Consider the following 25,372-nt stretch of genomic DNA (forward strand, 5'->3'; position numbering starts at 1 on the left):
CATACATTATTTCACTCATATGCGCACACACACACACGCGCGCGCGTCTTGGTTCACTATCTTTGTAGGGACTCCCCATTGGCGTAATTACAGTAAAATGGCTGAGAGAGCTCAACTTGCTGCAAATGAAGAAAAAAACAAACAAACATGCAAATAGAAAAAACACCTGTAAATTAAGAAAATACCTTCATCAGTTTGACAAGACATGCTGCGAATTCTCACAACAACCAAATACAGAAAATGTGCTGCAAATTCTCTTTTTGGTTGTGTTTTGAGAATTTGCATGTGTGTTGTTGTCAAATTGATGAAGATTTTTTTCTTAATTTGCTGGTGTTTATTCTATTTGGAAGTTTTTTTTTTGTTTTTGTTTTTTCATTTGCAGTGCATTGAGCTCACTCGGCTCAATGGTTTTTATACTGAACAAACTATTTTCTATTTCCCTACACCAATCCTACACCTAAACATACCCCTCACAAAAAACCTCACAGTGCATTTTTACAATCTCAAAAAAAAAAAAAACTCATTCTGTATGATTTATAAGCTTCTGTACCCATGAGGATCTCAATTTAGGTCCCCACAGTGACACAAATCCCCATTATTTGGTGTGTATTGAGGTTTAAGTCCTCACCAGTATAGAAAAAAACACACACACACACACACACAATCAACATGCTCCACTTGACAGGGTCTTACTTTTAACGGTGAGGTACATGCTCTTGCTGATATCTGCTCCCACGTCATTGCTGACCTTGCACAGATAAAATCCAGAATCTTCCTCCAGGACGTGTTTTATGAGCAGAGAGCCCTTCTCCAGGAGCTGGATACGTGAACCAGAATTCAAGGCTATGGGCTGGAACTGAGGTACGCCAGAACCTTTGACAGAAAACACAAACAATGTAAGATATAGATACACTATATATTAAGAAATGCTGTACATTTCTATATTTTAATGTAGACTATTATAATGAACATTTAATGTTTCATTTAAATACATTTACGTTAATGAATGTTTAATATTTTAAAATGCTACTCTGTAAGGTATTCCTTTAAGTATAAAAAAACAAAAACACTGCTTCATGAGACAAAATTTCTGTGGTAAGATTTAAAATATTATTGAACATCTGATAAGCCAATAGCATTACACCCCCCTTATTTCACAATCGATAACAATTTTAGTTATGCTGTGTTTGCATCTGATGATTTCTTTATTGGATTTAAAGATCTCTGAGGGGATCTGCTTTGTGTCTTGTCTAGATTAGGATTAGATGACCCTGTGGGATTCACTAATATGAAATACACCATAATACTACATTAGCAACTTAATCTGCCAAAGCTACAGCCTATCTGGGCAACAAAATAAAATAATCTTGACTGCCAAGATTTGTGGGGCAAAAATGGTACAGACTTCCAGGATATCCTCCATATTTTTACAGAAATTGTTAATTGCAAGAATGTTTCATTTTGATTATAGTCTTTAACATTTTTTTTTTTTGTCCTGAGACTGGTAATATACAACAAAAAAATAATACAATTACATATTTGCAAAAAATAGCATACCTTTTGAGTGGTTCCATACTATAGTGGGGATTGGGTTTCCCTTTGCTGAACAATTAAGGATCACTGATTTCCCATATATGCCATCCTGGTCTCTTGGCTGTACCTCAAAATGTGGTGGAACTGAGCATAAAAAGATTATGAATTTTCAAAACATTTACAAATATAAAAGCATTTAAAGAATGAAAACTGAACAGACATTTTTGCTAAATGCACTAGAAAATAGTTCAAAGAGTCAACACTTTATTGGTAAATATTATATATAAGAATAGCATTAATTGATCGCAAACCTTTAACGATGAGCTGTATACTATGCTCAACAGCAGCAGCCTCGTTACGGGCTATACAGGTGTAACTGCCGTTATGAATTTCCGACAGGTTTGAAATGCGTAATGAGCTAGTAAAGTCTATGTTGTCGATGGTGACACCCAGGCTGGCGTTGATTGGACGTCCATCTTTGTGCCAGGTTATAGACATCGGCAGGTCACCAGATATGACCACGCATGGGATAAAGACACGCTGACCAATGGAAGCGCTCTGAGAGTCTGAGTGTTGGATCAGAGGGGGCACTGAGAGAGAGAGAGACGGAGTAGTAAAAGAGATGCTCTTAGACATGCACCACCAGAAAAATAAAAATCACAAACAATGCAATTATAATATATTATTTTAGCATATTATTGCACAGCAAAAGTTTAACTTAGTGTATGGCTTCAACAGTACAGTTATAACCCCAGTCTTCACTATATTATGTATAAAGCAAGCTTGATATATCCATCGATTGAATTTATTTGCATATAATGTCATTTTATGAAGAAATAAAACACATAAAATAAGCAGTTAGTGTATTCTAAGTGGACGTGACAAACAGCTTAGAAAACACTCAACATTGGCTGGTGGACAGAACATATGTGATCACACATGTACAATTATCTGTGATTTGCAATAACAAGGCTCCAGTCGGCCTTCATAACAAGTCATTACAGCTCAGAATCTAGCGATTTCACAGAGGAGGAGGCATAATGTGAACTAATGAGGGAGAAACAGAGCAGAGAAAGACAAAATAAAGAAGACTATAAAAGGGCTCTTTCGTCTCCTGGTAAATTCGTCATAATGCATTCTCCAAGGACTTCGCAAGCATGGTGCTAGTCAGCATGTCACGTTTGAGAATCAATGAGTTAAAATAACATTGAAATAAAGCAGCACTTCAGTGCTTATTTAATCCACAACAAAATGGGGATAATGGACTCCAGGGAATCCCTTCGCACACTTCAGAAGTTTAACCATGAATGAAGAAAATTAGCAAACTCAATCACATCAGGGATTTTTTCTTTTTTGTCTTTATGACTTTGAAACTTTGAACTCACAAACACATCACAACACAGTTTTGCAGTATAACTAGTGTATATTTTAACTGTAATGATATAAATGTCTGGATCATGGGCGGAGTTTGGGGGGGGGGGGGGGGGGGGGCTAAGGGGGGCACTGTCTTGTGCTTTGAAAAATAAAAATAAATACAGAATTCATATTTTCTAATTTTATTTGTCCTATCTTATAATTTTTGTGGATATAATAAGTTTAGAATTACTTATTTTTAATTACTATATTGAAAAATAAGCTTATTTTGGTGGACTTCAAAGTATCGCGGTAAGTTACGTGAGTGGACTCTCTTCTCATTCTGTTCCCGCTTTAGTCTACATGCTAAATAAACAAAATGGACATTCGTCGTTTTTTTAATAAACCCACTAGTAAAAGTGTGGAGTTTTCTAACTCTGGCACTTCAACCATTAGTTAATCAAACATTTTCCCAAAGTAGCCTAAATTCCACGGATTTGGCAACATACCCGCATGCAAATACACCAAACACACCTGGATGTAAGGAAAGCAAAAAGGGACAAATTTCTTGCTACACTGCAGCATAGTAAAATGATTCTCACACTCCCGTTTATGTTCTTTTTTTTTAATTATTCATCTTGCAGTTGTTCCGTTATTTTTGTCTTATGTTTTTACAATTCAAGTTGAAAAACCTCACGTCTTAAATTTATTTTCAAGTTTAAGATTTAGGACGGTATTTTGAACTATTTGACTTGCCGTACATCCAGTAACGCTTCTTGCGCACGCTAGTTCTGATCATACGTATAGTAACTCGGCAAGAATTGTAGTAAGTTTGCGTAAAGAGAAACAGACATTCCGAGGGGAACACCGCATCTACTGGTAGGTGCCCCCCCATGCACAAAAGTGAAACTCCGCCTATTGTCTTGATTATTCTAATTAGTGCTCTAACTGTGCTTTAAGGTAAAGCTTGTCATGTTTAATTACTGTAGCTATGAGATCCTGCAAGAATGTGAAATGATCATTAAACTATTAAAAAAAAATAGTGATTAAAATGGTGAAAACTTCTCTGTATAAGTCATATATATTCACATTTTTCCTTTTCAATTTTAGAAGACGCAGTTTTTCTTTCCCAGCAAATCATCCTGGAGCACTGTGCAGATTTTTGCCCAAACAAATGCTCTCTAGGATGCTTATGGACTATTATTATATATTTTTTTATCCTTCATTATTGGTTAATTTGTTTTTATTCATAGTTCTGTCATAACATCTCTCTGAGAGTTTAGCATCATAATATATATGTCAATGTTAATGTGACTATATGTGAATACTTCCAGAGACATTCTGCTGCCAGTACATCCACTGCATCTATGCAAGAAATACTGCTGCTGCACATATAACATGCGTGAAATTACCCCTTATTAGATCTATACAGGTGGAGCTGGGGAAGGTGGAAGGTCTCTGAAGTGTGTTTCAACTGCTACAGCAAGAACAAGTATTTGAATGTTGAGCAGCATGCTCATTGGTTGCTGATGTGAAAAGAAACCAATCAGCTGCTACATGTGAATAGTGAGGTGATTATGTTAGATTGAGTTACTAGATGTGTTGTTCTCAACCTTTTCTGAGGATGGTACTCCCCTAGTTATGCTTGGAGATTTCAACATTGATCTAGATAAACCTCTGTTTGCCGCTTTCCACACTCTGCTTGCCTCTTTTGATCTCAACCGAGTGTCAACTACTGCTTCTCACAAATCAGGCAACCAACTGGACCTTATTTATACACGAAACTGCTCTACTGATCATGTTTTGGTTACTCCACTGCACACGTCGGATCACTTCCTCCTCACTCTTAACCTCAACATGATCCCTGACACATCACTTACCCCTCCACATGTCATCTTTCGACATAACCTAAGCACACTTTGACCCTCCCGGCTATCTGCAATGGTTTCATCTTCACTTCCTTCCCCTAAACTGTTTGCATCTTTGGATGCTAACAGTGCTACTGATACTTTCTGTTCCACTCTTATGCCGCGTTTCCACCGAAATTACCCGGAACATTTGTACCAGGAACTTTTTTTCCCAGGAACTTTTTTCCCCCCAGACCTGTTGCTTTCTGCGTTTCCACCGCGGTGTAAAGTACCGGGTAGATTAGGCAAATAGACTGGTGACGTAGGTCTGCGCGCGTTTCTCAATACAAAGTACCGTTGATTAAAAAAAAACAAAAAGTACTGCTGATTTTGGACGTGCATCCTCGGTAGTTGGTTCAGACTTTGTGCATTTGTCTAGGGAGTGTGATGTCCGCGACGACGCAAGTCCGGTAAATCTATAAACAGCAGCGTACTTGATAACTTCAGTCTGCTCGTCATGGCTACTGCAATTTTCCTTACTGTATATTTACAATAAAACGAAATATGATATCAAATACCACTGCCTCCTTTCGTTTTCATTTAAGCATAATAACAACTGCAGAAATGTACTTAGTTCAGGGAAATGTGTATATGCAGCCATTACAATGAAACGAAATATTATATAAATTTGCCTTTTTTATTTTCATTTTAACATATAGGTAAATTGAATACAGACCAAAGAAAACCTGTTAGATTTACCCCGCAGCTGAATTATATGTTATGTTTAACCACTAAAGACACATCAGAGCCAGCGGCACATATCAGAAGGTCTATCCCAGGAGAGGCTGCTCTCTGCGGATACATGAGGACTGAGCTCCCGCTGATCGAGTGGAGCTCACCATCTACGAGATCGGCGAAACACATTTTTAAATAGGCGCTGTCTTTATAAATAAACCATAGATTTGAGTTTTAAACAACTACATTCTCGTCTGAAATACTTTTAAAATTACATTTCATGACACAATAACAGTAATATTTGAAAATTATCCGAATAAATGGTGGTTGAACTCAACCAATGCTGCGTGAACTCAGATCGCTTTGGTTACTGCAATTTTCCCCTCAGTATATTTACAATAAAACGAAATAGGATATAAAATACCACTGCCTCCTTTCATTTTAATTTAAACATAATAACAGCTACAGAAATGTACTTAGTTCAGGGATAAGTGTAACGTTATATACAGCCATTACAATGAAAGAAATCTTATATAGACTTGCCTTTTTATTTTCATTTTAACATATAGATAAATTGAATACAGACCAAAGAAAACCTGTTAGATTTACCCCGCAGCTGAATTATATTTTATGTTTAACCACTAAAGACACATCAGAGCCAGCGGCACATATCAGAAGATCTATCCCAGGAGAGGCTGCTCTCTGCGGATACATGAGGACTGAGCTCCTGCTGATCGAGTGGAGCTCACCGTCTACGAGATCGGCGAAACACATTTTTAAATAGGCGCTGTCTTTAGAAATAAACAACAGATTTGAGTTTCAAACAACTACATTCTCGCCTGAAATACTTTTAAAATTACATTTCATGACACAATAACAGTAATATTTTGAAAATGTTGATCCGAATAAATGGTGGTTGAACTCAACCAATGCTGCGTGAACTCAACCAATCAGCATGTTTAGCGCCAAAGTCCCGCCCCCGAAAGTTCCGGAACTTCAAAAAAGTACCACCTCGCCAGCAGGGACTTTCTGGGGGGCATTTTTTTACCCGGAACTTTTATTTAGTTCCTGGTTCCTGCGGTGGAAACACACCAAGTACCGGACCAAGTCCCTAGTTCCTGGGTAAAGTTCCTGCGGTGGAAACGCGGCTATACATCTTGTTTAGACACTGTTTGCCCCTTATCTTCCAGGCCAGCCCGTAACACCCCTTCTGCCCCTTGGTAATCTGATGTTCTACGCGAACACCGTTCTAAGCTTAGAGCTTCTGAAAGGGTGTGGCGCAAGTCCAAAAATACTACTGATCTTATTGTGTATCAGTCACTCATAACTTCTTTCTCTGCTAATGTCTCCTCTGCTAAAAGGACATACTACCATAACAAAATTAACAATTCATCTAACTCTCGCATGCTTTTAAAACATTTTCCTCACTTCTTTGTCCTCCTCCTCCTCCTCCTGCTTCATCTCTAATATCTGACGACTTTGTAACGTTTTTCATTAATAAAATTAAACACATTAGTGCACAATTTTCCACACCACAATCAGTCAAGCTCATATCACCAGCAAACTTACACTCATTTACATCCTTCTCTTCACTCTCTGAGGCAGAAGTGTCAAAACTCATCCTTTCTAATCACCCTACAACTTGCCAGCTTGATCCAATTCCATCTCATCTCCTTCAAGCCATTTCTCCTGAAGTTGTACCTGCACTCACTCACAACATCAACACTCACACTGGTGTTTTTCCCTCATCATTTAGACAGGCACGTATAACTCCACTACTTAAGAAACCCAACCTCAACCCATCTCTTTTAGAGAACTACAGACCAGTTTCCCTTCTTCCTTTTATTGCAAAAACACTTGAACAAGCTGTGTTCAAACAAGTCTCTACATTTCTCACACACAACAATCTCCTTGACAGCAACCAATCTGGCTTCAGAAGTGGACACTGAACTGAGACGGCCTTGCTCTCAGTTGTTGAAGCTCTAAGACTGGCAAGAGCAGAATCCAAATCTTCAGTACTTATCCTGCTTGATCTGTCCGCTGCTTTTGACACGGTTAACCACCAGATCCTCCTATCAACGCTACTGGCGAAAGGCATCTCAGGAACAACACTTCAATGGTTTGAGTCTTACCTATCAGATAGGTCCTTCAAAGTATCTTGGAGAGGTGAGGTGTCCAAGTCTCAGCATCTAACTACTGGGGTGCCTCAGGGCTCAGTTATTGGACCACTTCTCTTCTCTGTCTACATGGCATCATTAGGTTCTGTCATTCTGTCATTCATGGCTTTTCATACCACTGCTATGCTGATGACACTCAACTCTACCTCTCATTCCATCCTGATGATCCGACGGTAGCTATTTGCATCTCAGCTTGTCTAACTGACATTTCTTCCTGGATGATGGACCATCACCTTGAACTCAACCTTGCCAAGACAAAACTGCTTGTGATTCCATCAAACCCATCGTTCCATCACAATTTCACCATCAAGTTAGGCACATCAACCATAACTCCTTCAAAAACAGCTAGAAGCCTTGGAGTTATGATTGATGATCAGCTGACTTTCTCAGACCACATTGCTAAAACTGTCCGATCCTGCAGATTTGCTTTATTCAACATCAAGAAGATCAAGCCCTTTCTTTCGGAACATGCTGCACAACTCCTTGTTCAAGATCTTGTTCTGTCCAGTCTGGACTATTGCAATGCCCTCTTGGCAGGTCTTCCAGCCAATTCTATCAAACCTTTACAATTAATTCAGAACGCGGCAGCAAGATTAATTTTTAATGAGCCAAAAACAATACACGTCACACCTCTGTTTATCAATTTGCCCTGGCTTCCAATAGCTGCTCGCATAAAATTCAAGGCATTGATGTTTGCCTACAAAACTACCTCTTGCTCTGCACCCATTTACCTAAATTCGTTACTTCAGACTTATGTGCCCTCTAGAAGCTTGCATTCTGCAAGTGAACATCGCTTGATTGTTCCATTCCAAAGAAGCACAAAGTCACTTTTACGGACTTTTAAATTAAATGTTCCCTTCTGGTGGAATGAACTCCCCAACTCAATCCGAGCAGCTGAGTCCTTAGCCATCTTCAAGAATCGGTTTAAAACACATCTCTTCCATCTTTATTTGACCCTCTAACTTTAACACTCACTATTCTAATTCTATTCTTTAAAAAATCTAACTACCTTTCTAATCTTTTTGTATTCTATTTTCTTTTCATTTATTATGCAACTGTATATGGATGTGTGTGTTTATGTGTAAAGACCTCTAACTAGCTTTCTCTATTCTTTTTTTTAATTCTATCTGTTTTCTTTTTATTTATAATATTATTTAAAATCCCATGCTACGTGTACTGTGTTAACCTAACTGAGACTTGTTATAGCACTTATATATCATTGCTCTTTTTGTTGTTTTTGATTGCTTCCACTGTCTTCATCTGTAAGTCGCTTTGGATAAAAGCGTCTGCTAAATGAATAAATGTAAATGTAATATATATATATATATATATATATATATATATATATACCTTCTTTAGAAAATGGTATAGATTTCCATGTAACACTAGTTTCCATGATGCTACAGTTGTAGGTGTTGCTACTGTATGTAGTTGATAAGGTATTCTGAAAGGTTATTAATGCATTAATATATGGTTGCAATTGAGATGTTTTGGTAGTTAGATGGTTGCCTACTGGCCTGAAGATTGAAGTGGATTAATTTTAATAGCTTTTCATGTAGCACAAATGTCCTGGGACAAGTGTGTAAATTGTGAATTTACACACTTGTGTAAAGTACGAGTCATCTAGACAGCAGTACCTTTCACTGTCACATGGACGCTCCTGTGAATTTGTTTCTCTGGATCCACCAACACGTAGCACGTGTACTCTCCCTCGTCTGAGTTTTGCACATTGGACAGCTTCAGTGTGCCGTTGTTCTCAAAGGCACGTTGGCGGTGGTTAAACGGGAGCAGATTGGAATCCTTATACCACTTAATAGAGTAGTACGGGTAACCAATGATGCGACAGTGAATGTACGTGTCCCTCCCAGCGATGGCAGTGACATTTTTCATTGGTCGAATACTGGCAGGACCTATTGTGAGAAAGAACTATCAGTATACAGAGCCTCTGAAAATCAGCTGAAAGGCATATGTAATACGTGTCAAACATTTTTTTTCAGTTAATAGATATATTCTGAACAAATTCACAGTAAGTAACTAACTAAAAAAGTGATAATAATTAATCCAAACTTCAAAGCTTTGTGGAGAGTTTAATTTACAGAGAAAATCTATCCAAAAATAAAACTTTGCTTATCATTTACTCACCCTCATGCCAACCCAAATGCATATGACATTCAAATGAACACAAACCAAGAATGTTAGGAAAAAACAATCAATTTCAAAAACTGTACAATCCATACAACCCAGCTAATAAATAAATGTCTTCTGAAGTAAACAATAGATGTAAGAAAAATACTAATATTTTAAGCCCAGTTTATATACGGTAAGCAAGTTGTGAATCTTGTGTGATAAGTGATGGTCCTCTGTGGTTCTGCATCACTTCTTGTTCAAGTTTATCAATGTGCTTACATCATGCTTCAAAATGTGCCGACATATGTGACAACTTATAGTTTATAACGTTTCAAATTTTCCTCACACACAGCTCTTAAAGAAGAAACAGATTTGTCATGGGGTTGCATGAATTATTGTCATATGGATGGTTTTTGAAGCGTAAACCTTCAGGGGCCTATCCATTTGCATTATACAAACTCAACGATGGAATATTGAATTGTTAGTTTATTTAATCTCTATTTGTGTTCATCTGAAGAAAGCCATATTCATCAGGGATGACATGAGGGTGATTAATTGATGAGAGAATTTAGATTTTGGGGCTGAACCTTTAAGGGTAGTCAAAGAACTTTATGTAAATGAGCACAACGTAACAACAACCAATTAGAGGGAAGGCAGTATAACTTAACTGTAGACAGTTCAGAATTGAGTATGAACACTTACCCCCCCCCCCCCCAAAAAAAATCTATATATATATATATATATATATATATATATATATATATATATATATAATTGGTGTGTTCACACCAAGGAAGTCTGTCATACCTGAAAAAACCTTTGCGTTAGCATTCCCATTGATCTAATTCCCATTTATTCCCATTCCTTTCCAAATTAGGCAGAGGCTATTTGCACTAAGAGCAAATAGCATTTGATGTTATTTACATTAAGTACAAAAAAATATAAATCAGTCAGTTGCGTTGGTCGCATCAAAAGAAACAAATTTGTCTGGCTTGACCTAACAATGGTGGACCAAGTTAGTTACATAGCCTTTGCAAACGAGACAGGCTATCTGTGTTTTAGACACTCCATAAAAATAAACTTAAACTTCAGAATAGAGTGCACTGCCATTTTAAATAAACATCAAAGGAGAAAGATGCTTTTTGATATACTATAGTTAAAGCATCTATCAGCAGGGGTTAAATGGCCGATATTAACCAGCCAAACCTTGACCCCTTGGATTGCACTGATAGGAAATAAATGGCTAAATGTCACGTACTGTTGGCCAACAGAATGCAACAGTCGGATTTCGGAAGAAAAAGCTCTATCCATTTTCTTCTTTGGTAAACAGCTGTTAACTCATGGTATATGCTAAAGCCATCTGTTTACACTAATACAGTTTATTTAAAAAAATAATCATGCTTGACAGCTAAATTTGTGGTGAAAACCAGTCATGATACGGCACAGAAAATTCCACCAATCAGAAATCTGTGGTCAGCAAAATTCCACAAAATACTGCAACTGACGTAATCGATTTGGTCTCACCATGCTGTCATAATATGTAAATATTTGTATGTGTATGCTTATTTTACAATAAAATTGTTTTAATGTTCTGTTTTTTTTTTTTTTTTTGTCAATTATGTTATTTGCAATGCTTTACTGGACTGTAATTCTTTCCCTCATAAAAGTATTTTTGTCAAATCTTCAACATTTTCAAATACTTTTTTTGCTTCAACGCTTTAACAAAGACTTTTTAAAGGTCCCTAAAGGAAAAGAAATGGACAAAATACCCTAGAGACCAATGTCACTGAAAATGCGCAGACACTAATTCAATCTCTAATGTTATCTCAATTGTAACATCTCGGCGAGTGTGTTTTGGAGTTGTTTGAAGCTAAACTGTGTAGGACATTGGCCCTCTTTCCTACTTAACTCCAGTCTAACTCTATCAGGAGGCAAATCACAAGAGCTCTACTGCTTTCACTCCCATTGGCTCTCATTTGCATGAATTGTTGTGCCATCAATGGTCACTGCTCACGGTTCTTCCAAGTGCCAAATTTCATTGAAAATAAATAACTTCAAGTTGCTTTGTTGCTGCAAGTTGCTGTCAATGAGAACATACTGTACCTTTTAGGTGGCTGCACTGCATGGACAACCTAAAACAACACAGTTTACCTTCTAGCTAAAATTTCCAAATAGAAACAAGACAATCTCCAAACAAACATGGAATTGATGTGTGTGCTTGACGTGTGGTGCGGGTGTTTTTGAGGAGCTGATCTGACAAGCACCTCTTACGTTTATTCGAGCCTGGTAGGAGACCGATCCAGCTGAGTTGTTGCAGGTGCAGCGATAGACACCCCCATCAGTGACCTGTGTGTGAGACACATTCAGGTAGCTGAGCACGTGACCTTCTGTGGTGATGATGCGATCCATGCGGTGGTTGCTGTCTTTGATGACGGGGTCATCGTCCAAGGTCCAGGTGACAGTGGGGAGTGGGGTTCCTTTCACGTGACACACCAGTGAGATGGGCTCATTCGGGCTCACCACCTTCTCACTGAAGGCAGAGAGAATCTTTGGCGTCCCATCTAGAGAAGTGGAAGACAGATTTGACTTGTCTTATTTTTGCAAATGTTTACATACAGCCCTACAAATGTACAATCAATGAGAAATCTTTAAAGATACATGTAGCTTCTAAGTGAATGAAACCTTCTGCAAAACACAGGAAAATAAATAAATAAATATATCGGTTACGTATTGGCTCATATCATATTATTGTGGTTGTAGCTCTCTATTAGTAATATTGAATCTTAGTGTTGCATTCAACACTATTGACCACAACATTCTCTTGAATAGACTAGAAAACTTTGCTGGCATTAATGGAAGTGCATTAGCATGGTTCAAATTGTACTTATATGACCGCCATCGATTTGTTGCAGTGAATGAAGAGTATCATATCGATCACAAGTGCAGCATGGAGTACCTCAAGGCTCAGTACTAGGGCCATTACTTCTCACGCTTTACATGTTACCCTTGGGCAATATCATTAGGAAGCACAGTGTTAGCTTTCACTGTTATTCTTTTGATACTGCTAAATTCTGAAAACTTTTCTGTGCATTGGCTTGTTTAGTTTACACTCAAAAGTAGATTGTTCTCTCTGGCGAGATTCCTTATTTGTCATATACCGATGTGACGTCAAAAGTGACCAACTGAAAGGAAACTACTTCTTCACATTCACAGTAAATAATGGACATAAAAAAACACCACCAACAACAACAAAACACTGTGTTTTTAAGCTTAATTCTATTGAAATCTTTACTCTCTGATCATCCTGACTTTAAACATATTTATAGATTATCAATATCATCTTTATACAGTTTTGTGCCAATAGGAGACAGTTGCCCCAGCAACCAAGATTAAGCAACAAATCTTTTCAGCTGCAGGGCTGAGTAGCTTTAGTAGAGTCCAGCAGAAGGTTATATTGAAACACATTACACATATGCTTGACAATTTTCACAGCTGAATCCAATGTTTGTGTAACATTCTGCATATATTTATTCTGACTGACTTATGAAATCAATCTAAATGTACCAATCATTATCTATGATATCATACAATCGTGTGTGTCATTCTTCGCCAGGTTAGATAAAAAATAGTAGTTGAAGTAGTGGTTTAAATAAGTAAATTCATTTACAAATGTCAAACATTGCATTTGCATAACTGAGATTGCCAAGTAAATAACAAAGTCCATAAAAGGTATGAAAAGTCGTTGTCGGAATACTCCATCTGCCTTCTGTGTCCTCTGCGCCACAAGGATGTGCTGTTTTATTCTTAATCAAAGCTAAATACACATAGAAACAGTGCATCCTTGTCGCACAGAAGAAACAGAAGAGCACACAAAGCATGGTGATATGGAGTGACACAGAGGAGACTGTTGACAAATAAATTATTGAATAAATTAGTTATTTTAGTTTTCTTCACTTACAAAATTGTTCCTGTCGCTTCATATAACCCAAATTTGCATGTCTGTTGACAGATGGAACATTCTGATGATGGCTTTTCATACCTTTTATGGACCTTGACAGTGTTATTTACTTGGCAGTCAATGAGTCTCAAGCCTCCAGCTTTTCATCCAAAATATCTTAAATTGTGTTCCATAGACGAACAGATCTTTTACAGGTTTGGAACAAGAAGGGGGTAAGTGATTAATGACAACATTTTCATTTTGGGGTGGATTAACCCTTTAAAAGTAATAACAAATTTTAAGATAATATATTTAGGTACAGTAGATGCTAACACCTAATGCAAATGCAAACATTATTTTGCAAACAAAAGGGGTCAAAAGAGATAATTTTATGTTCTGCAATGTTTGACATAGTATTTTATGTCGCATTACTGTATTATTACGGGTATAATTTTTTTATGCACTGAAAAAAAATGGTGTAGAATTTCATTTTAAACTACTTTCAGTCAGAAATTGCAAGTAAATTTCGCATTTAATTGCAAAGTAATGACAAGTAACACAATGAATTAAACATGAAATTAACCTTGGAGTAGAAAGAATAAAATAGTATCTTCTTGTAAAAACAACAACAACAACAACAAAACAACAACTACAATATTGTTTTATTTTACTTTACTTTAAAAAAAATATTTACAGTGTACTTTTAGCTATTAAATAAAAAATGCTAATAAACAACACTCTTACTCACCTTCTAAGACTACCTGCACTAAGTCTTGGGTGGACATCTTGCCATTTCGAGCAAAGCACTGATACGCTCCTCCATCACTCTTGGCCATTCCCTCCATCACCAGGTTCTCATTGTTGATGCCCGTGATACGTACGTTTATACCCTGATAGATCTTCTCAGCATTCCTGTACCAGGCGATTTCATACTCGTCAGAGCCAGTCACACTGCAGAACAGTGACACTTGGCTACCTACGCTGCTTCTCACCTTCCGTGGGCTCACCACTGCTTTCAGAGGCTCTGGGGTAGATGAAAACACAGCCAATAATACACCATTAAATATAATAGTGTCTAAATAAATAAGCAAAAAACAAAAATATATTAATGACATATTAATAATCCAAACATGAATACTGAAAGCTACAGTGGTTGAATACTGTCACAAGATATCTTACGTTTAACCACCAGCCGTCCAACCACTTTGGCATTCCCGAAGCTGTTCCACACCTCACACACATAACTGCCTGCGTCACTGGGTCGTGTGGCCTCGATGAGAAGGCCAGATACACTCTGGTGGTACCGGCTGTCTGATTCTAAGGGGCTGTTGTCCCTCAGCCAGCGATATCTGGGCAGGGGGTGACCGGACGCTTTACACGGGAGCTCCACCCGATGACCCACCTTAACTTCCCTTCGTTCAAACCCATCCAGAATTACCGGAGCAGAGTCCACCGGTTCTAAAGAACAGTGAGAAAAAAAATATGTTTGCTTTATATGCTACCTGTCAAGAGTTTGGAATAAGTAACAATTTATTTCCTTCTTTCTTCTGAATTTTTTAAGAAAGTTCAAAGATGCTCATCAAACATCGCTTATCAATAGTAATATTGCAATTCTATTTGAATTTATTTATCGTTCTGGAGGTAAAGCTGGACTTTCAGTAGCCATAACGTCAGGCTTAAGTGTCACATGATAATTTTAGAAATCATTTGAATATGTTGAATTGGTGTTCATTTAATATTGGTGCTCAATTATTAAAAATGGTTCTCATTTTGTGAATTTTACTTTTATTATTATTTTTACTTACTCCAAACTTCAAAAGTATTTTATTATGGTTTCTACCATAATATATTAAGCAGCAAAAGCTGTTTTCAACATTTGCAATGATGCTTGACAATGTCTGAATAATTATTATCTTCTCAAGGATCATTTGACACTGAAGACATGCTGCTGAAATTTCAGCTTTGCCAACAGAGGGATACATGACATTTAAAAATAATAAAATAAAATAGAAAACAGTCAGTTTAAATCGTAATACTATTTCACAATATTACTTGTTGTACTTTATTTTTGATCAAATAAAGTATCAGACACAGTACATGAACATGGACTAAGAAAAGAACAAGCTTCCATAGAGATAAATAAGAGACCACAGTAAATGTAATTTTTTGCTCCAACAGCAAAATGAAATATCCACCATGCTTATCCTTGTGGTGGCAATCAGCCAATCTGTGTTCCCATGATATCATTTTCCACTGGCTCCAGATTAATTAGTCTCTTCATTTACAGCTCAGGTGTTTGACACTAAACAACCTGGCTGCAGATCTGACCATGAGCTGATCAAATTGCAAATTTCAAACTGCATACCTCTCATATATATATAAATAAATAAATAAATAAATAAATACTTACACAATAAATTTGTTGTTTTCCAGTACAAATATCTAAACATATCTTAACTTTGGGAAGCAAAATGACTTGAAGGCATTGTTCAACTAAAGAATGAAGTGGAACTGAACACTGCATCATGACGTCGAAACTATTGGAAGGCCTCTGTGTGAGACCGTGTCTGAAGCATGTGTGGAAAAATGCCAGTTCTACTGGCAGTCAGCATGGTCAGGCAGAGTAGCGAAAACTCATCACCAAGACCACAGACAACTGAAATGCACATCATCAGCATCTTTGTCTTCAGGAAGCTGGGGTTTGTGTGTGTGTGTGCATGTTTGGAATTGTTTATGTTCATGTGGAGTTGAAAATGAAAAAAGAAAGGAAAACCCTAGCTCCTCTTGGGGTAGAAGGGTGGCGCATCAGGCTTGCGTGTTCTGGAAAAACTGGGTGTCCAGTTGCTGTATATGGCCACCCAAAAATAGGGCTGATCTGATGACAGTTATTGTCATTAGGATGGCCAAAAAAAACCCAGCCCTGACAGTTGTGGCTGCAAGGTGTCCAGGGCATGCTCTCTCAGGGAGGATATTGAGGCTTCATGTCATTGAGTCTCATCTCCTCCTTGGAAATTTTAAGGGACTTTTCTGCTTACCCTGCCATCTTTGGTGTTTCTGAAGGTGGAGGTCCCCAGCGTGGATTTTGCCCAATCTCTGCTCAACATAGCGACCAGAAATGGGCTCATTCTGACCAAGTTGAGGGACTTAGTAGTTCAGCATTGAGATGCCATCCTTGTTCACTTCAGAATTCTGGGGTTGAGACTGACAATCACAAATAGTGACCTTTCTCCGAGTCAGAGGATGACATCTGGAGATGGTATGGGACTCTACTTCCATGCAGGCATGACAGTCTCCTGCTTGAGTTGAGTATTTCCTTACTACCTTGAAAGACTTCAGACTGGGTCAAGAAATATCTGTCTGCCAATACCAGAAGTTGGTCTTATGGCAGCTACAGCAAACATGAAGACTTTGGGGTTCCTGTATATGAGACCATTAAAGCTGTGGCTCAAATGCAGAGGGTTCCACCTTATGTTCCACAAGGGTTTAACTCCTTTTTCTATGTGGAAGAAACTCCAGTTTTTCACCATGGCTTCCACACTGGGTACATGGCAAACTACTGCTGCAAGATAGTGACTACAGACAGATCCCCTTTGATATTTGTCATCGCCCAGCCCAAGGTGTCTGGGACAGCCAACGTGTCCTTTGGCACATAAATTGCCTTGAGATGAAGGCTGTATTTATGACTCTCAGGTACATTCTCCCAGTCCTGAAGGGCTCACATATTTCTGCTTCAGGCTCAAGGAAGACTGCTCTCCCTGAGGGCAGTCTATATTCCAGGGCATTTAAATGTGAGAGCAGACATGCTGTTGAAGCAGGTGCTGAGGTCCAGGGAATGGAGACTCCACCCCAAGGTGGAGGAGTTAATTCAGCAGAAGATTGGCAGTGTGAAACTGGAACTGTTTGCCTCAGAGGAGTCGACCCACTGTCCCTCCTGGTTCACTCTCACACCTTTCAGCTCCATTAGGGCTAGGGATGCAACGATAAAAATATGTTCAGAACCGATCCAATCCGATACCGAAAATTCAGGAGTATCTGCCGAGACAGATCCAATCTGATTCCAACACAGTAAAAAAAATAAGAAATAAAAAATAAGAAATAAAAAATAAATCTTTCTTGGACGGAACAAGAAAGACTACTGATAATCTTAGATTGCGCAGAAAAGTATTATAATACTAAAGGCTGTCATTCAGAGTGGCACAGAGCGCTTATGCGTATCCCGTGCACAGAATGATGCACTTGAAACAACACAGAGTCACAGTGCGCAGGCTGCACAGCCCCATCCGAGTCTGGCTAGAATAGTACAACACATGCTGCTCGGCTCATATTCATCTTCAGTTCTCTCTTCACAGCAGTTCAGTCAGTGTACTGAAAAAAGTGAATAGCTTAAGTCATTTGTGGATTAATGCTTACTGGAGACGCAAACCGTTTCAAACGATTCAGTCACATTTGGTGAACTGGTTCAACTGGTTCACTAAGAAGAACCGGTTAAATCGAATGATTCGTTCACGAACCAAACATCAATAGAACAAAGGGAAGAGATATTGATACATAGTGTATAAAATCTGTTCATTAGTTTATTAAGCCTTTTCTTTGAACAGTTTTAAACCTCAGTTACTGTGCGCTCTTGAAGAGAGTTTGATTAATGAATCGAGGATGACAGACAGCCACAGCTGAGAGAAGAGTTTATGTGAACTTGAATTTAATGATTTAAATATTCATCTGTACCTCACACTGAACTATGGAATAACTTCAGAACACTTGAAATATAGTGCACGGAAACTATTTGGTGCTTCATAATGTTTTTGTGCCTTTCGTGGGGCTCAACAATAACACAGAATACTATATGTACAATATTGGATGTGGATCTCCTCTGAGATCTGTCCGATGCCCAATCCACAGAAAATGCCAGTATCAGAGCCGATACAGATCCTGAGTATCGAATCAATACATCCCTAGTTAGGGCTGGATGCCATGGTGCAGGAGTTGCCATTGCTACAGATGGCCAATAAAATGTCCTTGTTTCCATATTGCTTCAGACACAGGCTCACACAAAATACCAAAATACAATATTATTATTTGATTCCTTAATTGTGTTTTTCAATTATAATTAAAATTTGAAATGCAAAATGTGAAAACGATTGCCATATGAATTTTTTTACCAAATCATGAAGCGCTTGCAACCATCTATAGATATACAAGAGAAGGTTTATGTGAAGCCGTGAAAGCAACACAAAGGCGCCCTTACCTGATAAAAGAAGTCGGGCACTGTTGCTCTGTCTGGTCTCCCCTGTGTATCTGTGCCGTGTGGTACAGCGATAAATATTCACTGCATCTTCTGACTGCACATCCAAAATATACAAGGCCCCCGTGGATGTAATAAGATATCTTGGTCCTGAAAAAACAAGGAAAAAAATATTGTGGTTACACTCGCTAACCCTAATTAAAGGCATATAACTTGCTGTACTATTATTTGACTTCATATTCCATCAAAAACAAATGTATGTAAAACATTTATTGCTTTCACAAGATAAGAGAATCCACACGTGGTGTCTCTTTGAAGCCAGTGCTGGCAGACCTGAGGGAGCGGAGTATTGAACTATTGGACGTGACTGTTTTGCAACTGAGCCAATCGCTCAGTCAGTCGCCCAGAGCTTGAAACAGAAAAAGCTTTCAACAACTGCAGCCATTCTTACAGTTCACACATAGACAGCCAGAGAAAAGCGACAATTATGATTGTTAGTTCTGGAAATCGTATTCATTTATTTTCAGGATTATATTGCGTAGTGTTAAATGACTGCAGAAATGGACCCAAATTACTTTGTTGTTGATGCATATGAGATGAAAAATGGATCTAGTGGTGCACAGGGGTTGAAAAGAGAGAGAGAGAGACAGACAGAAAAGGAAAAATAGAGAGTCTGCAGCTATAGCAAGCATTGACCTAGTTAGAAATGAGAGTCCAGGATTTGATACCCTAGAGGGGGTTATAGCTCCTAGTTTACATGCAGTCATCTGAGACCTGCTACCAGCAGTGCAATGGAAAACTGGGAAAATGCACACGTTTTGCAGCGGTTAAAATTAGAAAAGGTAGGGGGAAAAAAGAAGGAAATTCATTCTTGCATGATTCTTAGATTAGCTGAGCTGTGTTGTGGAATTTGAGGATCACATAATTTCACAGCAATTACATCGCCCTTTTTCAGTAAGCGATGATTATAATTGCATATGTGAGAGCTTACACACTTTCAAATTCAAGAGAGACATTTTGATCTGACAGAATAGAATAGAATAGAATAGAATAGAATAGAATATTTTTACACATCCAGATCCAACAAGCTCGCCATCACCCAGCCTGTCTGGATGAAGAAACAGAACAGACTGAGACAGACTAAATCCAGAAGAACTGGGGCAATGTCTCCAAAACACTTCAAGGAACCTGTAGACCCACTCAAAGTTTTAGGCCATCAAAAAATAATGCCTAAAATAGATCTTATTAATTAACTTATATTAACGTAACTAAATTAAATCAACATTTGGTGTGACCACACTATGCGTAAAAAAATAAATAATAAAAAAATATAAAAAAACCTTTTGCCCTAGGTGAAACAGTTGCACATCGTTTTTCAGGTAGTTTTGCAGTTTTCTTTGAAGTGTCTTGGAGACATTGCCACAGCTCTTCTGGATTTAGTCTGTCTCATTTTGTTCTGTTTCATCATGTTTTTCCAGACAGACTGATGATGATCAGATCAGATCTCTGTGTGGAGCACTGGCTGTTTTCAGACTCTTTGTGCAAACAAAAATCTCACTGGATTATTACAATTAATGGCAAAAAATTATGTTTGGAAATGTAAACTGATATTTCCTACTGACACACTACAGCAAAAGATATAAATAACTGACTTAAAACCATTTTTTTTGTTGGTGAAAATACCAGAGTCCGAAGACTTTTGCACAGCATTGTATATAAATCTAATGCACTTTGTGGAAAATTATTAATCATGTTCTTAAAGCAAATTAATCAAATTGAGACTCATCTCATGACTAGGCCTATATGGGATCTGCATCCACATTATTCCGTAGAAATCTTCACAGATTTCCCTGTGAATTCCCTGCCCTCTGCAATATTCTAGTATGTATGTTGTCAATTTTTTTACTTGCTTTCCAGTATTACCAGTGACAGTAATTGACCAACTAACAACATATTTAACTCCAGTATCATCTGCTGATTCTCCACGTGGGTGACAGAAGGCTGGACAACATGTTCCCAGCTAATCAATGTTAAATCCAGGATCCAGACTGCCTGTTCCTCAGGGGATGAGAGCACTAATCAGGGATGATTAAGGTCAGAGTTCCTGGTTAACCCTGGACTTGGATTTCTCAACCCACTCACTACCCGGCCGACGCAAGACTATACATGTACATGGAGTCTGAATACAAGAGCCAGGAGTCATGCAAGGACTAGATGCATAAATCTCAGAAAACTTTCAAGAACATGTCCATCTTTCATTTTGCAAAATCGACAGCAATAAATAACTTATATTTAGTATTAAGAAAATGTTGAAATAAACACGTTTATGTTGTTAAATGGTTGCATTCCCCACACATCATGCATCCTTTGCCTTTCATTCTTTTTGCTCTTTACTCTTTTTTTCAGTGCCCTTCTTCAATTATTAGCATGAATAATTCATTTGCAGCTCAGCCCCAGAACTGTACCAAGACACAAGACAATAACCTTTTCCACTTCACATCCATCTCCAAAATGTGCCGAAAATGACAATGAAAAATACCCAAGATGTTCTGGGTGTATAAATAAACTAAAAGCTTAAGATGACGAAAATACTGAAATTTGATCCCTAAATTTCAACCATCACAACTGTCAGTGATGCATCTGTTTCATGTTTTAATGTAACTTAATCCTAAATTAAGAATTTATATATATATATATATATATATATATATATATATATATATATATATTTCTCTTTATTGATTTCTTCTCTTTCTAACGTTGCATGTTCTCTTTCGAGCATGTACTTACTTGAACAATGCCTAAAACTTCGTATTAGAAGAACTTCCTTTAGCTTGCCTCTTTAAGAAGAATCGCTTTATGTATTCCCCAACTGTAAGTCGCTTTGGATAAAAGCGTCTGCAAAATGACTTAATGTAAATGTAAATGTCATGACTCTGCTGTTTGGGTTGCGTTCATAGTCTTGTGTCACTCAAGCAAACAGACAGCCTCTCATATTTCCTCCATAAATTATTTAATTTTGTTGCAAACCATGCAAAAAAATGGCCGGCAGCCACAGAAATGATGCATCTATATTTCAAAAGGATAAATGCATTGTGCATGATGTGCTGTATGAAATAATCATGCATTTGGATTGAGGCTGATACTGCATTCTCTGTGCATGGTTTACTGTGGATGTTGGGTAAGTCAACATGAAAATACATTTACTTTTTTAATTCAGGTTGAATTTAATTTAAAACAAAAGTGATTCCTTGATATTTCTTCTGCAATATATCAGAATAAGCACAAAATATAACACAAAATAATAATTACATACTGACATCATAGAAATGCAGATTTGTATGGAGACCCTAAAGGGACATGTTGGTGGAAAAACGTGGAAGGAAGTAATAGATGGAAGGAAGTAATATATTTTTATTGATTTATTTTTTCTGTAAAAGAATGCAAAAGATAATATATATGATAAATAATTTTCCTCCCAGCTCCGTGCCCCTTTTGGGGCTCCGTAGATTTGGACCTGTGCAAATCATTGCCAGAAGAATGAAGAACTTGTGCTCCCACAATGCAACTGTTCCAACTCAGTTGAGAAAGCAGTGTATGTGTTCTTCAAATACTGATAATATGAATTCAGAGGCCTGTCGTCTCTGGACTGACATAAGGAGTTTTCTGTTGCATGCTGGGAAAGTGGGGAGAAAGTTAAAACATTTAAATTAATTTTAGATTTGGTGGATTACTTCACACATCTGTTGGCTAGTACTTCAAAAGTGCACGCAGGATGAATTTCAGACAAACTGAAATGCCTAATGAACCACTAAAAGCACTGAGTTTAAACATAAAAGCAATTATTGATAATCATTTATTCTAATTAATCGAGATATCCCAGAATTCTGTTCATAAAATAGTACACAATATAGACAGTGCAGGTATTACCTTATTTACAGTGATTCGGTAAAAAAGCTGTGTTCGGTAGCACAGCTCTCATGATAGCTTCATTGATATTATTAACGGAAGTGTGCATGCTGAAGAGGAGAGCAAGAGCAATCATGACCCAATTACAGCACTTGCTCAACTAGAGCAATTAACACATCTATATCAAATGAGTTCAATTAGTGAACCAGGTCCTCTCGAATGCATAAAGAGACAAGAGGATATTCTGCTGTGCGAAGCATTTGCATTTAGTGCACAATAGCGTATGCTAAAAAAAAAAAAAAAAATGTAATGCCCACAAATAACCAGTGCTGACTCAAGATTCTAGCATTTATGCAACATACTTAATTTTTTATTTTATTATTATTATTATTATTTTAATAATATCATGTTTCTTTAATTAAATCAACTGAGGCCAACCAAAGCTGAATAATTTCAAAGGAGCATCACAGTGTAATGTTATACACATATTTAGCAATCTGGTTCTAACAGCAGGGCTGTTTTGTTATTTATTACTGTGTAAAGATGTGGAAATGATGAAAAAAAAAAAAAAAAATTCTAAGTAATGGTATGAATTAGGTGAAGAAATTGGATAACTGGTAGGTTATGATGACTTATGTATGTCAGACAATATTGTATTGGATATGGTGGTACAGTAGATGTTCAGATTTGTCCATAATTGCTTGTTTTTGTCCATAATTGCTTGTGTTTTCAGCTGGAGTTTGAAAATGGTGACATGTCAAAAGACAAAACAAATGACGACTAATCTGACCTCGCATTAGAGTTGATATCAGATGCACAGGCCCCGGATTTTAATAGGGTCTGTTCTCAGTGATTATACTCATACAATTTGATCAGTCCCAGATAAGTATCAGCATCTGAGACCAATCTGTGGAGGGGAAATTAACACTGATGTAATAAGTTCCATTCGTCATTATTAGAGAGATACACTGACAGCTAATATCATCATATCTCCCATAAAGCTCACATACACATCAAAACGTCACTACAAGTGCATGTGTGGCTCTTCGTTCTAGCCCTGCATCATATGCTTGAACAACTAAGTGTAAACACTGTGGCTTTACGGCACCAGCTTGCCGACCTGCTCAACATTCACAAACAGCATTGCAAACTTGTGTGGTTGGAACTAAAGCTCAACCTGTGATGCAACGTTTGTCAGTTACATGCTTGATGTTAATATGATTTTAAAAAGGATTTTTTTTCTGTTGTTCTTGTAAATCAAATATTATAATCTAACATTTTTTGTGTTCTTGAATCGATTCATTAGCACAGTGGTTCCCAATCCTGGTCCTGGAGAACCCCCAACACTGCACATTTTAGATGTCTCCATATTCAAACACGCCTGATTCAACTCATCAGCTCATTAGTGAAGACCACAAATTTGTGTGTCAGATAAGAGAGACACCAAAAACGTGCAGTGTTTGGGGTTCTCCAGGACCAGGATTGTGAACCACGGCATTAGCAGAAGTTATATATTGTTGAACCAATGGGTTCTCTTGCAAAATCTTTGTATTTCCCTAAGAAACGTTGTATTGTCCAACAAAACATTCATTCTCACAAAACATTCTCTCTATTGGACAGCCCCAAGAAACTGTCTCAGGTTACGTATGCAACCACAGTTCCCCTAGTAGGGAATGAGACACTGCATCCTCCAGGGGGCGCTTTGGGGAACACCTCATCGTGACCCGTGTCTGAAGCATATATTGAAAAAATACCAACTTGTTGGCCGGCGACAGCCTCCGATGTCACTACCGGCGTGACTATAAATAAGCACCGGGAGAGCACGTCATTATCCTCTTCGTCTGAAGCTTGGGTCCGAAGCATGGCAGGGAGATATAGGACGCAGTGTCTCGTTTCCTACTCAGGGAACTATGGTTACATACGTAACCGGAGACAGTTCCCTTTCGAGGGAACTTTGAACATCGTCCTCTAGCGGGCGCTTTGGCGAACAGTCGCCACGCCGCCATGAGGGGAGTGCAGGCCAGAATCATGGTGAGCACTAAGTACCAACCTCTACCATTTCCATAGGAGTTGCGTTTAGACGGCTGTCTGCGACAGTACTTCTTGCGGCCAAAAGGCCTAAGCCACATATCCAACTTAATTGTTAGGGCCTCGGCCCAGGATAGAGCTGAAGGATGGGAATCAGGAAAGATTCCTTTAAAGGGATACGGCTAAGAACCAAGCATTTGTACAAAGTCTTGCCTGTCACACAGGGGCTACCGCTAGCTTATGCAAAAGCTTGCTGAAAAAGCTGTCTCAATAGTTCTCTAGTAGCAACACCCTGTTTAGATAGGTATCCGAGGATACATAAGTGGAGTGGCGCCAAAGATGAATGGGGCTTTTACCAACTCAAGAAAGGGCACGAAGTAACCCCACGAAGCCCTCACCATGTAGGATTTTAGAAAGAATGCAGAATACTAGCGTGCAAACTTACCACAGTGTGGATTTCAGAAAGTGTGCAAAGACTTCATGT

The 25,372-nt window shown here is 38.0% G+C and overlaps 1 protein-coding gene across 2 annotated transcripts in view; it reads right to left on the reverse strand.

Moving 5' to 3' along the window:
• LOC128029400 (cell adhesion molecule DSCAM) overlaps positions 1 to 25,372 on the reverse strand; it is a 132,281-nt gene that overhangs the window by 29,024 nt on the left and 77,885 nt on the right. For both annotated transcript variants that reach the window (XM_052617181.1, XM_052617180.1), the window contains exons 4-11: positions 18,955 to 19,101; positions 14,889 to 15,167; positions 14,458 to 14,733; positions 12,037 to 12,333; positions 9,283 to 9,555; positions 1,845 to 2,123; positions 1,558 to 1,677; positions 694 to 873 (exon numbers count right to left, since the gene is read on the reverse strand). In XM_052617181.1, the coding sequence (XP_052473141.1) occupies positions 694 to 873; positions 1,558 to 1,677; positions 1,845 to 2,123; positions 9,283 to 9,555; positions 12,037 to 12,333; positions 14,458 to 14,733; positions 14,889 to 15,167; positions 18,955 to 19,101 (1,851 nt within the window). The remainder of the gene's footprint in view (positions 1 to 693; positions 874 to 1,557; positions 1,678 to 1,844; positions 2,124 to 9,282; positions 9,556 to 12,036; positions 12,334 to 14,457; positions 14,734 to 14,888; positions 15,168 to 18,954; positions 19,102 to 25,372) is intronic.

This window comes from Carassius gibelio, chromosome A15 (genome assembly GCF_023724105.1).
Source record: "Carassius gibelio isolate Cgi1373 ecotype wild population from Czech Republic chromosome A15, carGib1.2-hapl.c, whole genome shotgun sequence".
In the NCBI taxonomy this organism is placed as follows: Eukaryota; Metazoa; Chordata; class Actinopteri; order Cypriniformes; family Cyprinidae; genus Carassius; species Carassius gibelio.